A 21947-nucleotide genomic window follows, 5' to 3' on the forward strand; every position below is an offset into this window, starting at 1 on the left:
CAAGAGAACTTACTATAAACTAATGAAGCATAAGAACAATACTGAAGAATGAAGAAAAGATTCGGTCGAGTGTCAAAGCTTCAGGCGATACTTCAGCAAAGGTTGCTCCAAGTTTCAAGAAGAATTCCACAGTTGGAAAAGATGGAAAAAATATTAATAGCTTGGATTGACAATCAAGTAAACGAAAAAGGCTCAGTTGTGGATGGTGTTGCTATTCAAAACAAAGCTTTAGATTTATTTTCTTTCATTTTAAATAAAGATGAACAATCATCAGAGAAAATTGACTTTCAAGCAAGCAAAGGTTGGCTTGGAAATTTTAAGCGTCGTTTTAATTTGCACAATGTAAAGCTTCAGGGAGAAGCTGGCTCTGCAGATAAAGAAGCAGCAGAGAAATTCAAACACCAATTTTTGAAATACATTGAAGAGAGGGATTACGTTCTGCAACAAGTTTTCAACGCGGATGAGACGGGCTTATTTTATAAGCGAATGGGACAATGAACCTACATCACAAAGACACAAAAGGTTGCCCCAGGTTTTAAAGCTTTTAAGGATAGACTCACTTTGCTTTTTTGTGGAAATGCATCAGGCGACTTCAAGTGCAAGCCTCTGCTCATTTATCGATCTAAAACGCCTCGTGCAGGGAAAAAATTTTGAGCAATTGCCCATTATGTGGAAGTGGAATAGAAAAGCTATTGGGTAACAAAAGCCCTCTTTAATAACTGGTTTGAAAATTCATTCGTTAAAGAAGTCAAACATTACTTAGAACAGCAAAACCTGTGCTTCAAAGTTCTCCTAATTCTCGATAATGCTCCAGAACACGATGCTGAAGCCCCCACAACATTGCATCCAAATGTAATGGTTTTATTCCTCCCGCCTAACACCACTTCCTTAATCCAACCAAAGGATCAAGGGATCATAAAGACATTCAAAGCCTATTATGTCATGCATGTTTACACCTCTGCAAATAAAGCACTAGATGAAGGAAAGCATGACACGCCAATGGCATTTTGGAAGCAATTCAGCATAAGCCACTGCATTGAAATTATTAAACTCACATGGGAACAAGTGAATTCATCAACATTGAATGCTTGCTGGCATCAGCTCTGATGCCAACAAGCATTCAATGTTGATTCAGTGCAGCATACCACATATGAATGAAATTCTAGCATTGGACAAATTAAATGGAAACAATTAAGATAACGCATATTTGCAAAATCGCATTCTGCAAATCTGCGCTCAGCAAGGGTTTACTGTACTTTCTTCTGGTATTATGTGTAGGCCATGTAGGTCACTAATTAGTGACTTACATGGCCAGAAGTTGTCAACAATTTTAAAGGATTTCCATTGATTGAAAATGAAGCCAAAGAAATTGTACAAATTGCAAAAGCAATTGGCGGCGAAGGATTTTCAGATATGGAAGAAGAAGAAGTCAAAGAATTAATCGAGAATGACGAATGAAGAATTGGATGATCTTGTAACACACCAGCTGATAGTGAAGAAGAAGATAAAGCGCCTTTAACTTACAAGAAGTTAAACAAATTGTTAAAAAACGCACAGGAACTGATTTTGCAATGGAGATTGACCCAAATGAAGAAAGAAGAGGACACTTAATGAAAGGCATTGAAAAACCCTGCGCTCCTCACTGCGAAACTTTTAAAGAGTTGCGTCAGTCATTGTCCCAAGCAAAAATCACTAGCTTTTTAAAAAAATAATTGTATCATGTCCCTACTTATTAAGCAGTAATAAAAATCCTTTCAATTAACATTTGTGTCATTTTTCCCTTTTAATTACAACAATATTTGGGTTAGTTTAAATTATACATACATACTTTCTTAATTTGAACTATACCTAACACATTTTTTTCCATAGAAAGTTAACTTTGCGGAACGCGATTTTGCCATGCGCGCAATGTATTAATGACCCCCGTGTTTGGCAAGGGTTTACTGTAATGTTCTACATGCAAATACTCCTGATCCATTTTATGGAAGAATAACTAATTTGTTCAACCCCTTTGTTACAACTTAGCCAGTGTTTCTGCATATCTGAAATTCGCACAAGAGAACTTGCCTCCCTTTTAATGTTCGTTGTGTGTATAACTCCAATTTTGTGCAGTAGAACTTTAGCTGTCTCTACCAGCAGTTATTATAGGTATAGGTAAGAAAGAGGTAAATTAAGATTAATTTAGACTATAAGTCTAAAGTGGTAAATTGTTGGGAAATGGATTAAGCATTAATTCAAGTTGCATTATATTACTGGAAGAGTGTAAATATTCTATAAATATCAAGAAAGCTGGTCATTTACATTATATAGTCATTCAATAAATTGTTAGATGTAAACCATTGAGTTTTTTTCTGAATCTGTGGTATAAGAATTCCTTAATGGTGAATTTCAGAACAACAGGAATAGACCTGTTTACAAAAAAATCAAGATAGGAACTTTGCATTCCCATCACTTTGTTCACTATTGTGAGATGAGTGACCTTCTATAAGGGTCATAACACCACCTATCTAGTAACATATTGGGCCTCCTTTGGCCAAGACTTGGCATTGATTCCACTAGATCATGGATGGCATCCTATGTATCCTGGACCAACTAGACAGAATAAGATCCCAGAGATCAGTGATTGGGTGAGGTATAGACTGGTGGATGCTGTATTTCACAAATCTAATAAATGTTCAATGGGATTCAAATCAGCAGAATTAGGCAACCAGCAGAGCACAAAGAATGCTTGGATATGCTCTTTGACCCATGCTTGCACAATGCAAGCCTTGTGACAATAAAATGCAACATTGTCTTTCTGGAAGAGGACAGATCCTTTGGGCCATATTGTCATCTTGTAGGATAATACCTGTCCCAAAACAGTTCCCAGGTAAGAATTAGCAGTCAAGGTGTTCAGTGGGTATGAGAGGACCTAGGATGTCCATAGTAAAATTTCCTGTGTGGTTATAATGTTTTCGCTCATGAGTGATTTTTTATTCAGTTCATAGAATTATGTTAAAGAGGCCTAATTTTGCTTAAAAGCAAATTTTACTGTCGTACTATAATCAGATTCTATACTAAAAGAAAAGGGAAAAAAAACTGACCGTTGCCTCCTCTTGCTACTTTATTTACAGGTAATATTGGTAGTATTTACTGTTTGGGGTTCTGGATGCTATATGGATTGAAGATGGGTTCCTCCACATTCTTGAAATAATTAATCCATCATTTTTGTTCATATTTGGATGATATTTCAGCATTTCACAAGCTTCTTTAAATTTTCTTTCAAACCAGGTTTGGGTGTGATGTAGGGACGTAGTGCCTTTCCAATCAGTTCTATGGCATTTTTGGAGTGTGTGGTCTGATAGGTCTGTTTTACCATAGTGGAGGTATTTGATGTGGCGTTTGTGTTCATCTTTTCTGATGGGGATGATACGCCCTGTTTCCCCTATGTAAGGTAGGTTATTGGTACATTGATTGTAAACTCCTGGGTGGGTCAAGTGTAAGCCAGTGTGTGTATATCAGGTGTAGGTATTAGAGAGGCTAGTTAGACAGAATACAAACCTGGATTGATGAGAATGGAACCCTTTCAAGAGAGCAGCATAGTTTTTTTTTTTTTTTTGAGGAGGTCATGCTTTTGTAACTTGGTTACATTTTATAATAGGGTTGCTGGTGTATTGGGCAGAGGAGATGCTTATACAGTGATTTATCTGGATTTTGAAGCATTTGATTGAATACCACATTGTAAACTACTGGTGAAATTGAGCAGAATGGGGATGGATAATCATTTCATAGCTTGATTACAGGATTGTATGACTGATAGGAGCCAGTGAGTTGTGTATGAGATATCGTGTCCTGAAAAAGAAAGGTGATGAGAGGGTTAACACAATTCTGTTCTGAAATCACTGATGGTTTAATTTATATAACTAGTCTTGCCATAAATAATGTTACAATTGCATTCCGACATCACAAGGTTGGAATGCAACCACCTGTTATTTCCAACATGCTAAAAACACTCAGGATCAGTAGGATATTTGTGTATCAGCTATTAACCATTATAACGATACAGAAGACGTATCTGATGACGTCGACACCACACTCCATTAAGACACAACATCTTGTAAGGGCTGTACCGCACCTAATCCTGTGAAAATGCAGAAAGTGATGGCATGAGAGATGAACATTTCACAGAGAGCAGTGTCACGTGTACTAACTGATGAACTGGTTGAGAGCCTATCATCATTCTACTGGGTCTAACACTTTCTAACACCACAACTTATGTGGCAGAGGGTGATAAAATCAAAGATACTTCTGCAGTGGTGTGTGAACAACAGACACAGAGATATCCTCTTCGCAGATGAGAATATTTTCATCACCGAAGAGTCATTTAACCTCCAAAACAATCAAGAATATTCCTCAGATGATCGCACAGCATGCCATAGCATCCATGATTCAGAGGTCATCATCATCCTGTGTCAGTGATGGTTTGCTTGTGTGTGTGTGGGGGGGGGGGGGGGTTGATGTATCAGGGGTATCTAAGATGCATTTCTATCAGAAAGAACTCTAAACCTCTGTCCTGTCAGGTGTCTTCTCCCTCCAGGAGATTGACTACCATGTGTCTCCACCATGTCCTATTCTGTGCCTCTCTGCTGAATTCCTCATATGAGAGATTACAGAGTGTATATCAAGACATCATGCTGGAACAAGTGATATGGCCCCTGAACAAAACCCTTGCTTCACGTTAAGCAGGGGACCTTCCAGCAGTACTCATTCCCTGCACACAACAGTGCTTGGAGGTGAATGTGCCCAACCACATATCGCTACCTAATTGGTTGTCTGAAAGTCCTAATCTGAATCCATTAGCCTTCAAATTTTGGTTGGAGCTTTGGAGAGTAGCCAGCAAGAAATGACACCATAGCATCACTAGCCTGAAAGTGGATTTGGAGTGAGCATTGGCAGCATTTCCATTAGATGTTGTGTGCTGCCATCAATATGTACCCTCACAGATTTTAGGAGTGCGTGAAGGCAAGGGGAGGGGCATTTTGAATATTGAGTGCTGCTATATGCATGTTATGCATGTGGTTGTATGTTCTGAAAGTTGTAAATGATTTACTGTTAGATTGAAGGTTAACGCACTGTTTTAACAGTATTTATGGCTAGACTGTGTGTGTATATATATATGTGTGTGTGTGTGTATATATATATGTTATGGTTAAAGTGATAAATCTGGTTATTATTTATAACTACCGGTTAAAGTGAATAATTTACGAAAATTGATCACTTTAACCGGTTAAAGTGAATAATTCCTAGAGGAGTCTCGTAAATGTAATAAAAACATGTTTTATAGGTTTCATTCTCAATAGAAATTATAACTGCTTAGGTTAGGTTAGTTTATAATGAAAAAAGTAAGGAAAGTACTTCTTTTGCACTCAATGAAATCAGAAATCATTATAAACTAACCTAAACTAACCTGGATGTCATATGTCGAACCATAGTGTAGTCGTAGTTTGTCGTGGGCAGATGAATGGGGATAATAGATAAATGTCGTTGCTGTATCTCTTTCCTCATCAATGGAGAAAAACACTGAACAGTTCCTCTCTGATTTATCAATAATCCCCATTCATCTGCGCACAACAACTTTTATTTGTTATCACCATTTATCTGCACACAATCATTAAGCTCGGCTGACAACAACGTTTATCTTTCATGCCCATAACAAACTACGACTACACTCAACATGCGACATCCAAGTTAGGTCAGGTCAGTTTAGGTTAGATTAGTTTATAATGATTTCTGATTTCATTGAGTGCAAAAGAAGTACTTTCCTTACTTTTTCATTATAAACTAACCTAACCTAACCTAACTTAAACTAAATCATAATAAACTAAACTAACCTAACCAATAAAGGTTAGGTTAGTTTAGTTTATTATGATTTCTGATTTCATTGAGTGCAAAAGAAGTACTTTTGTTACTTTTTTCATTATAAACTAACCTAACCTAAGCTGTTATAATTTCTATTGAGAATGAAACCCTATATACAAAACCTATAAACATGTTTTTATTACATTTACCAGACTCCTCTAGGAATTATTCACTTTGACCGGTTAAAGTGATTAATTCTAATTATTCACTTTAACCGGTAATTATTAATAATAACCGGATTTATCACTTTAACCGTAACATATATATATCAGTGATTTGGTTCAGGGCATTGTTGATCATGTGGAGGCACTTTGCTTCAAGGAGATGAAGGAAGCAAGGGATCTGGGTAACTTGGTGGATAAAGAATTGAGGTTCAGAGGACACATCCTGAAAAATGTAAGGGTTATCCAGAAAACTGCTGCTATAATGCAAAGAATGATGACATGTACAGATAAGGAGGTGATAGTTAGAAATCTAAACGATTAGGCCTCATTTGGATTTCTGCATCAGGTCAACTGGCTATATTGGTGATAAGGAAACATTGGAGAGAGAGAGAGAGAGAGAGAGAGTGTGTGTGTGTGTGTGTGTGTGTGTGTGTGTGTGTGTGTGTGTGTAGAGGCAAATAACTAAGACTGTGTAAGAAATCAGGAATATTGAGTATGAGGACAGATTGGGGGAATTGAGATCTTGGTATAGGATAATGGATGATGCGAGAATGAGAGATCATCCCTGGAAAAAACTACATAGGTCAGGTAAGTAAGAAAGTGTAATAGATATTTTTTGCATTGCCAGAGTGGATGTCAAACATTATGCAATGTAAGGTAAGGTATGATGGGTATTGTAGTTCATAAGTATTTGACCTCCCAAGATGAGTCTTTGGACTCCACAAAGGCTTTAATACTAATTTTTAAATTAGTATTACTTCCAAGCTCAAGCTTCTGTTTATACACCAGCATGACTTGTAAATTTAATCTTCAATGTTCATATAATTAGATTAAATCCTGTTTAATTTGATATCTTATTTAGTCATCATCATCAAATTCCTGATGTGCCCCTCAAGGAGGATACAGTATGCTATGATAGTACTACATCATTAAGTTTAAATTATTATTAACCACCTGAGAAATTTTCATGCAGAGTACTCTGCTGTTTGTTACAACTCCAATATTGTCAGATCTTATTTCTATTTTTTTACCTCACTTCTGCACCATCACTACACTGCATGAACCCACCTATATTTTGACCTTCTTTGGGGTGTTTTTCCTTACTATCTTAGCATTAAGCACCTGTTTTACTAACCTTTCCTCTTCCATTCTTTTTAAGTGACAATACCACCTTTAATTAGTCTGCTTTCACTTTCTTGAATGCTAAGAAAATTCAAGTCACTTCCTAATGTCTTCGTCATTTTTAATATGATGCTCTGTCATTGATCTAATTTTTCTCAAAACTTATAGTTGCTCTCTCTGGTCTTTGATCAACTGCTTTATTTACACATACATTTCTGTGGTTAAGCAGTTCTGTAGGTAGGTTTTGGTATTGAGACCACATTGTAATATAAAGAGTTTATTAAAAATAAACAATTAAAAACATTGACAAGTTTCGTGTGGTGTAAGACTTACCTCATCAGGAGTAAAGGTACATAAACGTTTTACACAACAAAACCTATTAACGATTAATTACACATATTAGATGTTTTTTATAACTTCACAACTGTTAAATAATTCATAACCAGAATACAAATGGCAAATTGTTACTGTATACATGTTGGAACATTGCTAGTTGTTGCTATCACGTTCTGTGGTATCATGCGTGCTATATCCTAGGTCCGTGGCAATCAAATTTTTGATGAAAACCAGACCATACTTGATGTAAAATTAAGCCTTGATTTTTATTGCATTGTATAGGGATCCCAAGTATTTGTGAGGCTTCTTTAAATTTTCTTGTGAAATGGTTATTATCAATATATGACATTTTAAATTAAAGATACCAAGAAATTATATACTTGGTTGAATCCATTATCCAAGTGTAAGCAAACAAAGTTTGCACCTGAAGTATCTTTCAGTACTGGGGCAACTCGTGACAAAGGTGGTATAAGTTCTCATTACTTTTATACCACCTTTGCCACGAGCTTGGGGGGGGGGGTGTTTTGACGCAGGAAAAATAAATTTGGAAACACGGGTTTTGTGTTAATAATATATATATATATATATACAGGGTGTTCGGGATAAATTTGACATATTTATAATTAATTATATTTTTCCGTAAGTTACATGTATTAACACACACTTCTCTTCATTTAAAAGTTTGGACCCTTCTTCATTCATATACAAGATGTCAGAAAGGATGGATAGCTGGAACCCACCTGAATCATGGAAGAGAATAACTTGTATCATGATGATTCGTGCCCGCCATCAAAATAAGGATATTACGACTGCTGCCTAATGCTCCCTGAATACAGTAAAAACAATCAGGCATGAACTAGAGACTTGCAATGGTGACTACGAGGATGTAGCAAGAAGAAAGATCCCTAGCAGACGATCTGATTGCGTTCGTACAGCAGAATTCCTCGCAAATCTGCAGGAACAGGTGTTGAAGAACCCTGGCATTGGAATTCGGGCTTTGTTCGTGGAGTTGCTAACTGTAGTCAAGCCCTGGATAACAAGGGTAGCCAATGGTAGGCCGTATGTATGGCAGCAGGATTCGGCCCCTTGCCACACCTCTGGGAAAAGTCAAAAATGGTTGTCTGAAAATTTCTACGACTTCACCAGTCCAAATGTTTGGCCTCCAAACTCCCCAGACCTTAACCCCATGGATTATTTTGTATGGGGCGCAGTTGAAAAAGACACCAATCGCACTTCCAGTAATACAAAAGCCCAGTTAATGGATAAAATTAAAACAGTTTTTGCGGCCCTTCCCAGGGAGACTGTAGCATCAGCTTGTTCGAGGTTCCGAAGCAGAATTGAAGCTGTGATCGATGCTAATGGTGGTTATTTTGAGTAAATCGTGTTGATAGTATTGTAATTAACTCTGCCTGTAATGTTTTTTTGTCAATTCATTAAATTTAATAGATACAAAGAAGATTTTCTTTTTCCTTACGAAACTGTCAAATTTATCCCGAACACCCTGTATATATATACACACTATTGTGTTTAGGGGTGCATATTGGGGGGGGGAGAAGGGTTTACTTATGGGGAAACTGGGGCAGGGGAAGGGAGAGCGTTAACAGGGTGTGGACCGTTTCGGTCAACTGACCATCATTGGAACATTTTTGGAATCAGTGTAGGCTATGTCAAGACTGGAAGTTGAATCTGTCAAATAAGGGCGTTTGTTGTCACTAAATGGCCAGAGGCGTGGCTTAATTTGTAAGTTCTGGATCGTCCAACGTTCGGAAATTAGGTAGGGGCGGTGGACGTTGATTGAATTTTCATTGCATTTTATGGCAGTAGTTTCGGATATTCTAAGCAATTTTTTCATTGTCTTGTTTGTCTATGATTATGGCCTTGTCGATTTGGGGGATATGTTTCAGTTCAAGGGTGTGAGCTGCAATTTCTGTCTTCCCTGTACTCTGTGTTTTATTTTTCTTCTTGATATTGCGATGTTTTTTTGTGTTCAGACGATCCAGAACTTACAAATTAAGCCACGCCTCCGACCATTTAGCGACAACAAACGCCCTTATTTGGCAGATTCAACTTCCAGTCTTGACATAGCCCTACACTCATTCCAAAAATGTTCTGATGATGGTCAGTCGACCGAAATGGTCCACACCTCGTTAACACTCTCCCCTGCCCCAGGGGAGAGTGTTAACGAGGTTTCCCCATAAGTAAACCCTTCCCCTTCTCTCCCCCCCCCAATATGCGCCACTAAACACAATAGTATATATATATATATTTATATATATATATATTATTAACATTAACACAAAACCCGGGTTTCCAAATTTATTTTTTCAGTGTTAACCCCCCGTTATAAACAACCTTCAGCAGGATCATGAAATTGAAAGACATCCTAGTATTCAAACAAGGTATGTACAAAATTTTTCCACCTCTTTTATTCTGCTATAATTGCCTTCTGTACTCACCCATAATGCCCTAAAATATACATATATCCCTTTCCTGAATAATAATAGCCATAATTATAATGAATACTACATACTGCAGAAGACTTTGAAAAAATAGAGATCATAATTGGTTGCCCTAATCTCATTAAGAATGATGGCCATCAATTTTCATGTCTATGAAAGCTTACAAACCGATTACAAGTTGCCGGTTTTATTTCTTTGATGGATGAAGTTATGAGATTAATACAGTCCAAAATTGTAAAAAGTTTCCATGACTTCAATGGATTCGTCATCGACTTTATTATTATTATTATTTCGGGTGACTCCAGGGAGTCCTTAGACTCATCGAGGGAGGCCCTAAACATCATGTCCACACAACTATATGACATTCTCACAGTATCTATCATACCTTGCCTTGAACTCGCTCACCGTCATAGCACCCACAACAGACTCTGGCAGCTTATTCCACTCATTTACCACCCTAAAAGTAAAGAACCCAGCTCTAACACCCCTGCTAACCACACTCTTGCCCAGCTTCCATAGGTGTCCCCTAGTTCTTCCACCACCAGTTCTGATCTCAAAAATATCCTCTGAATTAATCCTATAGAATCCCTTTAGCAATTTGAATGTCTCAATCATATTTCCCCTTTTCCGCCTATCAACTAGTTTCTGCAACCCACACATCTTCAACTTGTTCTCTTTATGGTTCATTCCATAGACCTGCTATCATCTTAGTCACTTGCCTCTGGATCCTCTCCACCTCCTCCCCATCAAGAAGGAACCGAGGTGACCAAATCTGGGCACAGTAGTCGAGATGAGGTCTTATCAAGGCTCGGTACAGAGGTACAATAACTTGCTTGTCTCTGCTCGTCAAGGTATTTTTCAACAACCAAGTGAGTTGATGAGCTAGCTAATTTAGCTACTTTTGCAATGTGCCCCCTAAACTTCATCTCCCTATCCACCAACACTCCCAAGTCCCCTATTCAATTGTTGTAATGTTGAAATCGTTGTAATGGGTTTTATTCAAAACCCATTACAACGATTTCCTGATATAATTAGTTTTAAATGTAGCTATAATTCCCTGATCTAACAGTTGAAGTAATGAACTTGTATTTGGTGGTAAGAAAATTATTTTGACATTTGGGTGATTTAAATCTTTCGGATGGCTGGGTGCATTATCCTATATCAATAGAACTTTAAAATCTAGATTTTTCTGATTTAAGTAGTTTTCCGCACTTGGTACAAAACAGTTTAGAAACCATTTTTTAAATAAATCAGTAGTTACCAAAGCTTTCTTATTTGCCGTCCAATATACTGGTAAAGTATGAGGATTGAGGGATTATAAACTAGCATGGGTTTTACCATGTGATCGCCTGAAGCATTACTGCACATAAGTAATGTTACACGGTCTTTTGATGCTTTAAAACCTGGTGCAACTTTTTCATTTTTTGAAATAAATGTTCTCTTGGGCATTTCAAGTATTGGTGCTCTGGGACAAGCTGTCATATTTGCAGAGATAGATAGAACAACCTGCAGCAACGGAAGCTTGAATTTTCTGTTCACTTTTCTGTATGGTCCAGATTGTTGCTTCATTTAAATCCAAGGTTTTTGAAAAATATGATACTTTTCCCCCCTTTTTAAGATGATCCAAAATCTGTATTTTTAATTCTAGCGAGATGAAATGTCTTTTAAGAGGTACTTTTTTACTTCCAGCAGACATTGTTCAGGGCTACAAATTAATTCACAAAAAAAAATATTTAACACTTCTTTAAAAAAGGTTCAATAATACATACAAAGAAGAAAACAGTATAAGTCTTAAAATATGTTAAATACTCCACAATTAAAATTCTAATAAATTCTAAAATTCTGTATGCAAATCTGACGTGACATACACGCTCAATGAAAAATATCGAATGAGATGGTGCTTGCTCTTAAAAGCTCTCATCACGTCCCGTGTTGTACGGGAATTTCCCCAATTCTCGAACCATGTTGGAGCAAGAACGTGTTGTAGGAATGCTGTGTTATACGGGAGTTACCTGTATATACACACACACACACTTTTTTTTTTTTTTAATTTGGAAATAGATAAGGTTCTGTTCTCTCACCCTCTTTCTTCTATATATCAGTGACCTGCTCCAGTTGACCACAATTCAATACATAATTTTTCCAATGAGAGTACAGCAACAACCTCTGCAAGCCTAATTCTGATCTCCAAACCATTCTTTGATGGGGGTTCGGATAACCTAGTCAATTTCAGTGCATGCAAAACACAGTTCTGCCTTATTTCCCACAAAAAAAAAAAAAGAGCCACATTCTCTCAGCCTTTGACAACACCCAAATCTCTAGGAAGATGATCTCTCTCTCTCTCTCTCTCTCTCTCTCTCTCTTTGGGATTACCTTGACATCAAAACTCTCTTGGCATAAACACATCACAACCATTGTATTTCCATGTTTAAATTTTTATAGCTGTTGCTATTATTTGCATTGGAGTTTCTGGAAGAGAAAACTATATAGACATGGAATGCATTTAAATAATTTACTAGCTCAAATTAATTATTTACAAGCCGATGTTTTGCTAGCTTAAGCTAGCATTATCAAAGGCAATTTAACAGTACACACTCACTGAAGACAACAAACCAAAATGGCCTGGATAACAAGGAAGTCACATGCATGGAGGGTGACAATTGTGCTCTTCATAGTAATTCCTGCTGTTTTTCATGCTAATGGATAGATAGGGTGGTGTGCCAGAGTTCATGTAAAAACATGCCACTTAAAGGAACAGTCTCTCTGATTTAAACGCATGTTGAGCTAGTCCACTTTTTTTGTTTCTCCATTCCAGATATTTTTTAAGGTTCTTTTCCTGAACAAATTAGTTCATATTTTGAATATATTTTGAACAAATCTGTTCAAAATGTTTTTCTTTTGATGTAGGGTAAAGATATAGTGTATGTATAGTCTGGTTTGGGGAGGGGAGGGATTTGTTCTTTCTAAGGAGTTTAGCAAGGTTTTTTTTTTGTTGTATCTATTCTGTTAGAATGATAGTAGTAGAGCCTTGTTTCAGGTGTAGTGCTGGTCCTGAGGACGAAATTTGCTTTCCCCCAGAGGATAATGTTTTGAAAATTCCAAGTTTCTGAGAAGGATGATGGTGTGAACATTATCTAACAGCCTTAACTTTGTAATAGCCTGTGTGTGTAGGAGTGGGGGGTGCTTAGAGTAAACTGACCATATGAGAGACCAATCTGCTTGCCTTGTAACAAAAAGTATCCAAGAAGGCAAGAGCTCCTACTTTTTCCTCTTCCATAGCGAAACTAATTTGAAGATGGATGTTATTGAGGAAATGTAAAAGTTAGAGGAGGGGGGGGGATCTGTGGGCTGTGTGTCAAATGGCAAAGACATCATCTGTATACCTCAACCAAACTTTGGGCTTGAGAGGGGGGGGGTGGACTGAATTAAGTACCAAAGATTCAAATGATTCCGTGTATAAGTTAACAGTGTGGGATGAAAGTGGAGAGCCCATTGCTACATCAGCTGGCCTGGCCAGGTTGGCTGAGTGGTTAGCATATCTGCTAACCACTCAGCCAACCTGGTTGTAGGTTTGAATTCTGCAGTGGGCATAGATCTTTGTAATTGTCTTTAGATGGAAGATGAATTCCATTGCCCAATGTGAGACCACTACCCTGCTTATTGGAGGCCTAAAGTGGCTGAAAAGATTCCATATTTGGTCTCTGGACCAAATATGGAATCTTTTCTGGACCATGTAAAAATAAAATAAATTACAAAAGAAAAAAAAAATAAGCATGTGTATGTGTGTGTGTGTGTGTGTGTGTGTATATATATATATATATATATATATATATATATATATAATTGACAAAAATGAAGAAAAATAAAATCCTTAACCCACCCATAGTACAAATGTACTGTAGGGTGTACTAATAACCTTTCGTGGGTGATAACCACATTAAAAAAAAAAAAAAAAAACTTCAGTTTGTTTAAAAAGCTGGTTGTTCCAGCTAAAATTCACAGATTTAAGACAATGCATTGGCAATGACAGGACTGGAACATTTGTAAAAAGGGGATGACACATCAAAGCTCATTAAATGATCATTCTCCTCTAATTGAAGTCTTTGTATAGTGGTTTTAAAGCATGGAGTTTTTTATGTATGATGATATTTTGCCATGGACAATTTATGGCATCCATGATGAGGTGCAAAGTGGCTCCAGGTTTATGGACTTTAGGAAGCCTGTATTGTCCTAATGTACGAGGGTGGTCTGAAAAGTTCTCAGCCTAACAATGAAAAAACGAATTATAATTTCAAAGTTATTTTTATTTTTCAACATAATCTCCCTTAAGACTAATACGTTTATTCCAGCGATGCTCCAGTGCCATTTTCCCGTCCCTGTAGTGGCTCTCAGTAAGATCTGCAAAATACTCCTCTACGGCTGCAATAACCTCTTGATTCAAAGAAAAATGCTGGCCAGCGAGAAAGAGTTTTAGTTTTTGGAAGAGATAGAAATCAGAGGGACCAAATCTGGGAAATAGGATGGATGGTCCAACAATTCATAGTGCAGATCCCTTAATTTTCCTATTGCCAAAAACCTTTGTGGGCAGGTGCATTGTCCTGATGAAAGATGATTTTTTCTTCTGCAAACCAGGTCTTTTCTCACGAATTTTTCATCTAGTCTGGTTAAAAGATCAGAATAACATTCCCCAGTTATTGTTTTACCATTTTCAAGGTAATTAATAAACAAAATGCCTTTAGCATCTCTAAACACTGATGCCATGACCTTTCCTGCTGATGGAACCGACTTTGTCTTCTTTGGCGCTGAACCAACCAGCTTCTGTCCACTGTTTTGACTGCAGTTTGGATTCTGGTTTGTAATGGTGAATCCAAATCTCATCATGGTAATAAATCGAAGCACAAAATCAGTTTTATTCTTGTTAAAATGCTCCAAGCATTGTTCAGAGATTTTCATGCAAGTGTGTTTTTTGATCTACTGTGAGCAAGCGCGGCACCTATCTTGCACAAAGCTTTTTCATATGCAATTCTTCATGCAAAATATATTCTACGCATTTTTTTTTAAATGCCTATAATCTCAGCAATTTCACGCACTTTGACTAACCAGTCATCCAATACCATATCGTGCACTTGATCAAAGATTTTTGGTGGTGTTACACTTTTTGGACGTCCTACACGTGGATCATCGTCAAGGCTGGTATGGCCACGTTTAAACTTGGCAGCCCATTTCTTAATTGTCGAAAACGAATGAGAAGAGTGTCCATAAACTTTTATGAACTTCGAATGAATTTCTTTTGCTGTTAAACCTTCTTTTACAAAGAATTTTATAACCGCACGATACAGACAACACTTTTGTTCATACTGCTGTATAAAACAAACTACTTGATATGACTTGCAATTTCACATGGATGCTTATGACAGATGTGCCAACTTAGAAAAAAAAATCTTTTGCTGATAGTGTTGCTATCTATGTTTGAGGCCGAGGACTTTTCAGATCACCCTCGTATGTGGATAAATTTTTTTAGTTTAGATACAATTTCAGTTGGCTAGCTTGTAACGTTATCTAACAGCCTTAACTGTAGAGTTCTTTACTATAGGCAAATTAGTTAATGTATTGGATAACAATTCTTTCAGTTTATTATTGTAGTGATCTGTGCTCATGATCATTATAGCAATTAAGAATATTTAAAGAAAATAAGAAATGTCTAATAAGGAAGTTTGACAGTCTTGCAAGGAAGAAAAATCTTCAGCAACTTCTGGCAGACAAGGTAGTTTACAACATATCAGTTTATAGATTTTGGGAAAATTAAATCAGAATTCTAAGCTAAGGGTTTTAATTTTCCTATTTCTCCAGTAAAAATTCCATGCACACAGATAATGGCAAACATTAAATTTGCCATCAAAAATCTCCTGCCAGGTTGAAGCAGACATCATTATGCTAGAAGCTGCTGCCTTACTTAAAAACACAAGCCCTCCATAAAACAAATCTCTGATGTAGAAAAAAACAGCTCTAAAAAATTTAAGATGAAACTAAAGTGAAAGCAGACAAGGGCCATGCTACAGTGATCAAATACAGATGACTACAGTAATAATTGAAAGAATTGTTATCTGATACATCAATTTATTGGCCTATAGTAAAGAACTCCATAGTATCAATTAAAAACAAAACTTTAAGTGTGCTAGATAACATTACAAGTTGGACAACTGAAACTGTCACAAGTTCTACAGAACCTACTTAACTCTAACTGAACAGACAGTATAATTTTACATAGATTACTGCTCTAGTTACCCATAAGCTAACAAAATGTTGGCTTGTAAATAATTAATTTCAGCTAGTAAATTGTATGTTTGCATTCCATGTGTACGAAAAAATCTGTCCATCCATCAAATGCTTCACACATCTGGGGAGGTGCCCCCAAGACCCTCCCCTCCTATGCTTTTCCCCATGGAATATAATGCACAGCCTTCAAATCTAATGTGAACAAGTTCCTCCTTTTCCAGTTTTCTTCTCAACCACTGGTGTATGGGCCCAACATAAAAAAAAAAAAAAAGAAAGAAAGAAAAACTAGTGTAGTGGAGAGCTACTTGAATAAATTTATATGAATAATAAATTAGTCAAAAACTTGAGACCACGTATATGAGAGTTCTGAGAAAAGTAATGGGTGGGGGGATGAATAGGTAGCATCAGTAGTAGAATCATATTGAAAATGAAGAGATAAGAAAGTAACTTGTCATTGTTAACATTCAAAATTTTGTTGGTAGAGCTAATCTAAAGGTGGTACAGTCATTTAAACTCAATGATAGAGGAAAGGTTAGTGTAATGGGTGCTTGATATCAGGAAAGAAAAAAAAAACAAACCTAGAGGGCACCAAGATCTAGGTGGATTGATGCTGTCTGTATTGCCATAGAAAATTGGAATATTAGGTTTGATAGTGTTGTAGACCTGGTGAATTGCAGATTCATTTTGAAGAAAATTCTCAGCTACTAATTAGATATTTAATTATATAGTACTACCATAGTATCTTGTATATCCCTTGAGGAGACATAATCAGGAATTTGATGATAATGATATCCTTTTAAAATCAAATGCAGTTTTCATAGATTCTATCACATGCTTTATTTCTTTTCTAATCTTAAAATATGTGAATGGCTTACTGATTTGTTAATAATAATAAATCAGTTATTGAAGAACTTAGTGTTAATTGATTGTGTTCGTGTATCTAATTCTAATCAAAATCTAATTTCTTTAGGTATCTCAAGATACAAACAATCTTATGACCCAGACTGTTATCCCCCACAATGATTACTTCCATGCTCAGTTTCTCCTTGCATTTCCTGCAGCTGGACTGCACACCATTACAATAGAAGCTGCTGTTGTAGATGAAAGAGAAGCTCAGTGGAAAACAGGACCCAAGATGACTCTAGCAGTGAAATCCCATGATGATAGTAACAATCAAAAGCCATCAAGAGGACCATATGGCTCAAGATTTTAGATTTGTGATGTTTTTAATTATACAAAATTTTTATAATCATATTTCGTAGAATAATGGCAAACCAATTCATATTGTAAAATAAATGCGATAAGTTGTTTTTAATTATTTGTTATTTTCCTATGCCACTATGCATTGTCTACAGTGGAAAGGTTGATCTTTTTATTGAGAAAGGCATAATTTGTGTTAATGATATGTTCTGACACAATCCCCGAAACTACATGGAAAAAGAAAGTGCAGAGCCACTTTATTTGTTACTTTGCTCTTTATAATCCACATTGAAACTGAGTTGGAAATGGGAGCAGGGAGAGAATAGAATAAAAAAATATAATGATATGTGGTTGTTAAGCAGGCAGTCCATTTCAGTTTTATATTGCCAAACAAAATTTCATCCCATCAAGAATTTTCATCTTCGCCTGCAAAGACATCTGAATAATTATTCAGATGTCTTTGCAGTTTTTTTAAAGAATTATTATATTCGTAGTGTTGATGATCAATATTATTATGAAATATTAGAGAAGAATATCTTATGATATGGAAATGATTTGGATGTACTAGATGAATGAGTGACAGAGCAAAAGATTCATTCATTATGTCACTTATGGAATGAAAATGCAGTGAAAGCCAGTAAAAGAGATAACCATCAATTTGTGTTAAACAACAGGAAAGAGGACACAATATGGTATTAAAGGAAATATGAAAGGAAAAAAAAAAGTTGTGGAGCAGTTAAAAAAACAGTGGAAGAACCAGGATTTGTTTTCATTGCTACCATGATAACAAATGGCTTGATGCAGTATGTAGATACTTGGAGGGATAGATTACATTTGAATTGGAGTTTGGAGAGATTATTGGCTGCTGAGAGTGTTGAGTTTGGGGGAACAAGAGAAGCTAATTGCATATGCATTGTTGCATTGCAGGTAAAAGTGGCAGTTCAGCATGAAGGCAAAGCATAATCTTGACAGGCAATGCATTTGGGGTGATTATCTGGTGAAGTAGCGTCATTGAACAAAATATAAAATTGGGTGCTGTTTTGATCTGGAAATGCAATTACAAATGAGATGCACAGACAGATTAGTTCCATAAGTGCAGGGGTGAATAATCATTTCGGAGAGCTGTTGACTGTTGTGATATGGATTGCAAATGGAGAATGCAGTTTGTACAATCATATGAGGTGCATTCACAAAGTAAAGTCCAGTCATGAATTTTTAAAAAAAAACTGGTACAGAAGAAAAAGTTTTATTATATGGTAAAATACTATATACATATAGGTATTTAATAGGTATAAATACATATACAGGTAACCCTCGTATAACGCGAATGTTAGGTTCCATAGAAATGCCGCATTATGCGAGACTCAGATTGCATAGAAAAAAGTAGGGTTAGGTTCTGAAATCTTTTTTTTTATATAAGATTATATAAACAATGACATATCCAACAAAAATAAATTTTTATTTAATTCAGGTAATTCATGTAAGTTAAGAAAACATATAAACTATGAAAGAAATACATAGTATAAAATTATAACAAATTATAAATTGTACATACGCTTCATTGCATGTAATGCATAAATGTTTTAGGCAAAATAAAATAAAGTGTATATTTTAATCATCATCACTCTCTTCAAAACTAACATTTTGTAGATGTTCTTTATTTACGAGTGGCCAGACGTCGTCATCACTTGAAATCTTTTGGACATCATTTGTATAATTCTCATTACTTAAGCTGATTTAGTTATCAAGAAGTCAGTAATAAGACCTTGCTTACCACTATGCTGCAATTTTTTATTAAGTTCATAATACAGAGCTAAACAAATATCCAATTGTCGTGAACTTTCTGGAGCGCTCCATTGAAAGATCATTATCCATAAAATAACTTTCTTGCCAAGTTCAATCCTTCTGCTAATTTCTTTAAACTGAATTCTTTAACGGATTCATCATAATCAGAATCTTCGGCAGAACTTTCCCCACCATTTCATTCGACGTCATCTATTAATTGTACTAGTTCCTCCTCATTTAAATCTATTTCCCCATCAATTAATTCACCAATTTCATTTTCAACCATATCGCAAAAGCACTCTAAGTGGCCATTACTATAAAAATTAATTTTTTACATAAAAAAAAGTTACATATTGTATGTAACTCACCAAAAAACAAAGTGCTCAGCTTGAGATTAACACACTTATGATTTTTAATGCACTTTTTTTGGCAGAAAATTAAGACAATTTTCAACAATAAACACTTTATACGGTAAGCAATTGGCGTACATGCGTGCTAAAGGATATTTCCCCTAATATAAATTCGCTACATGTGCGATACGGGCAGATGCAAATTTAATGAAGATAAAATTCGATTTTTAAGTTGCACATTGACAAATATCTGAAAAGAGAAAGGGTTACTACAGTTTGTAGATCGTCGTATATCGAAACCACGTTCAACAAGGGATACTACAATTTGTAGACCGCGTTGCATAAATACCACGTTATACAATGGTTACCTATATAATTTATTTTTCCACGTAGTCATCATTGACTTTCAGGCATTTTTGGTATTGTTGCATCAGCTTTTTTATACTCGTGTCAGAAAAGTTTGCTGTCAGCGAGTTCAACCACTGAGTCACATTGTTCTTCAATTCCTCGTTTTCTTCAAAGTGCTGAAATGGGAGCTACTGCTTCATATGCAGAAACATCAGGGGCTTTAGGACGGGTGGTCAAAAAGTTCCCACAGAACTTCTGAATTTGCTGAACAGTTCAAGCTGCAGTATGAACTCATGTGTTGTCATGCAAAAGCACTATTCCTGGCAACAGCATTGTTCGTTTGAGTTTCTTCAACATTAATTATGGTTGCTCGCTGAAGAAAATTTGACTGACAGTGCCTGTTTGAATTTTTTTGCATTTGGAGATGGTGCCACTGCATTGATTGTTGTTTTGATTCAAAGTTTGTATGCAAACTCTAGGTTTTGTTGCAAGTCACGATACAAGAAAATAGTTCATCTCCTTCATTTTCATAACACTCCAAAATTTTTTCAGCTGCTTCCACTCTTTTCTTTATACGCATTGGTCAGACATTGCCACATAATTTCTTTCCCAGCTTCTTGGTCACAATTTTATGATGACTGAGGGTGAAACTTCCAGGAATTCAAAAGAAAGTTCCATAATTGTGAAACAACAATTCTCACAGAATTTTCGTGTTCACTCTTTTCACCAAATCATCTGCATGGCTGGCCACTGTGGTGAACATTGTTGCACCCTTCTATAAACAAATAACACTGTTACCTAACCTTACTGTCACTCATTACATTAGGACTGTAAATCTTACACAGGCATCAGTGAATTTCTGCAGCATTATTGTTTTCCACCAACAAAAAACTGTATCATACAACGAACATTGTAACTGGCAGGATTTTTTATGACAGCACTCATTATAATTTATTTGTAGAAGACAATGAATGATAATGCAACAAAAGTAAAATGGTCAACAACTAGCTAATAAGTCTTTCTATGCTATCACACATGTGCAACCTCTCTCCCATATCTTATTTGGTGGTAAGTTCTGAATGGACCTTACTTTCTAGATGTGCCTCATGTTACTGAAAGATATTTACTTAAAACAATCTTGAGATGCAGAGAAAACCAATAAAGAGCATTGGAACTGGTGATAATATCTGAGGATTTGTCCATAAACAAGGTGGTCATTTAGTTCTCCAAATTGGGAAAAATGTTTTGACCTGGGAGGTCGAGTCCACATGCCTGTCTTGACAGGCATTTGGAGTATTCATTTTAGGAGTATATGTATGTGGTAATAAAGAGGTAATTATGACAAACTTAGAAAACATATTGAAGCAGTATTCATCAGACACTTCAAGAGAGAACTTAGCAATATACTGAAAAATGTCTGAGAGGCATTGGAAGCAGCTAGACTACATTTCCAAGGTTTCAAAATAACGTGAACCGAATTCATTTTATGATATGTAAAGATAGTATGATTGGATTATAAGTGGAAATGAGCTGGGTCAAAAGAATCCTGGAGATTTCTTTCATATGTGTCTAGTAAAAAGACATTGTCATGAAAGGATAATTTTAATGGAGACAAAACAGTAGGAAGTTAACACACTGTCTAAAGTAATAGATGAATTACTGAGTAATTTTTTTTCCAGGGGGGTATATCACATCCTTTAATATATTTCTTTTTTCTCAAAGGGAAGTTATGAGATACCTGTCAGTAAAAACCTTTGAAGGAGCCCATAAGCTAAAGCAGAAACTTTCATGAATTTTACAGCAGAACAGAATGAGCTAACCATGATGTATTCTGCATCCAAGAACACAGATGGAGAGCTGATTTTGAATAGAATATAGTCACATCAAATTGCAAAAGGATCTATGGTTACATCTTATCTGCTCCAATAGAATAATGGCAATAACTTTAAGCTCAAACCCAAAAATCATTATAACCTGTACCTGTGCACCCACTAAAACTTCAGGCAAAA

At 36.1% G+C, this 21947-nt stretch overlaps 1 protein-coding gene across 1 annotated transcript in view; it reads left to right on the plus strand.

Moving 5' to 3' along the window:
• defl (Integrator complex subunit 7) overlaps window positions 1-17570 on the plus strand; it is a 301189-nt gene extending 283619 nt beyond the window's left edge. Inside the window, exon 21 of the mRNA XM_090407701.1 lies at window positions 17226-17570. Coding sequence (XP_090263827.1) covers window positions 17226-17468 — 243 coding nt within the window. The 3' untranslated portion in view covers window positions 17469-17570. The remainder of the gene's footprint in view (window positions 1-17225) is intronic.
• The last annotated feature ends 4377 nt before the right edge of the window (window positions 17571-21947 follow it).

This window comes from Typopeltis vanoorti, chromosome 17 (assembly GCF_054136105.1).
Source record: "Typopeltis vanoorti isolate ZY-2024b chromosome 17, IOZ_Tvanoo_1.0, whole genome shotgun sequence".
Taxonomy (NCBI): Eukaryota; Metazoa; Arthropoda; class Arachnida; order Uropygi; family Thelyphonidae; genus Typopeltis; species Typopeltis vanoorti.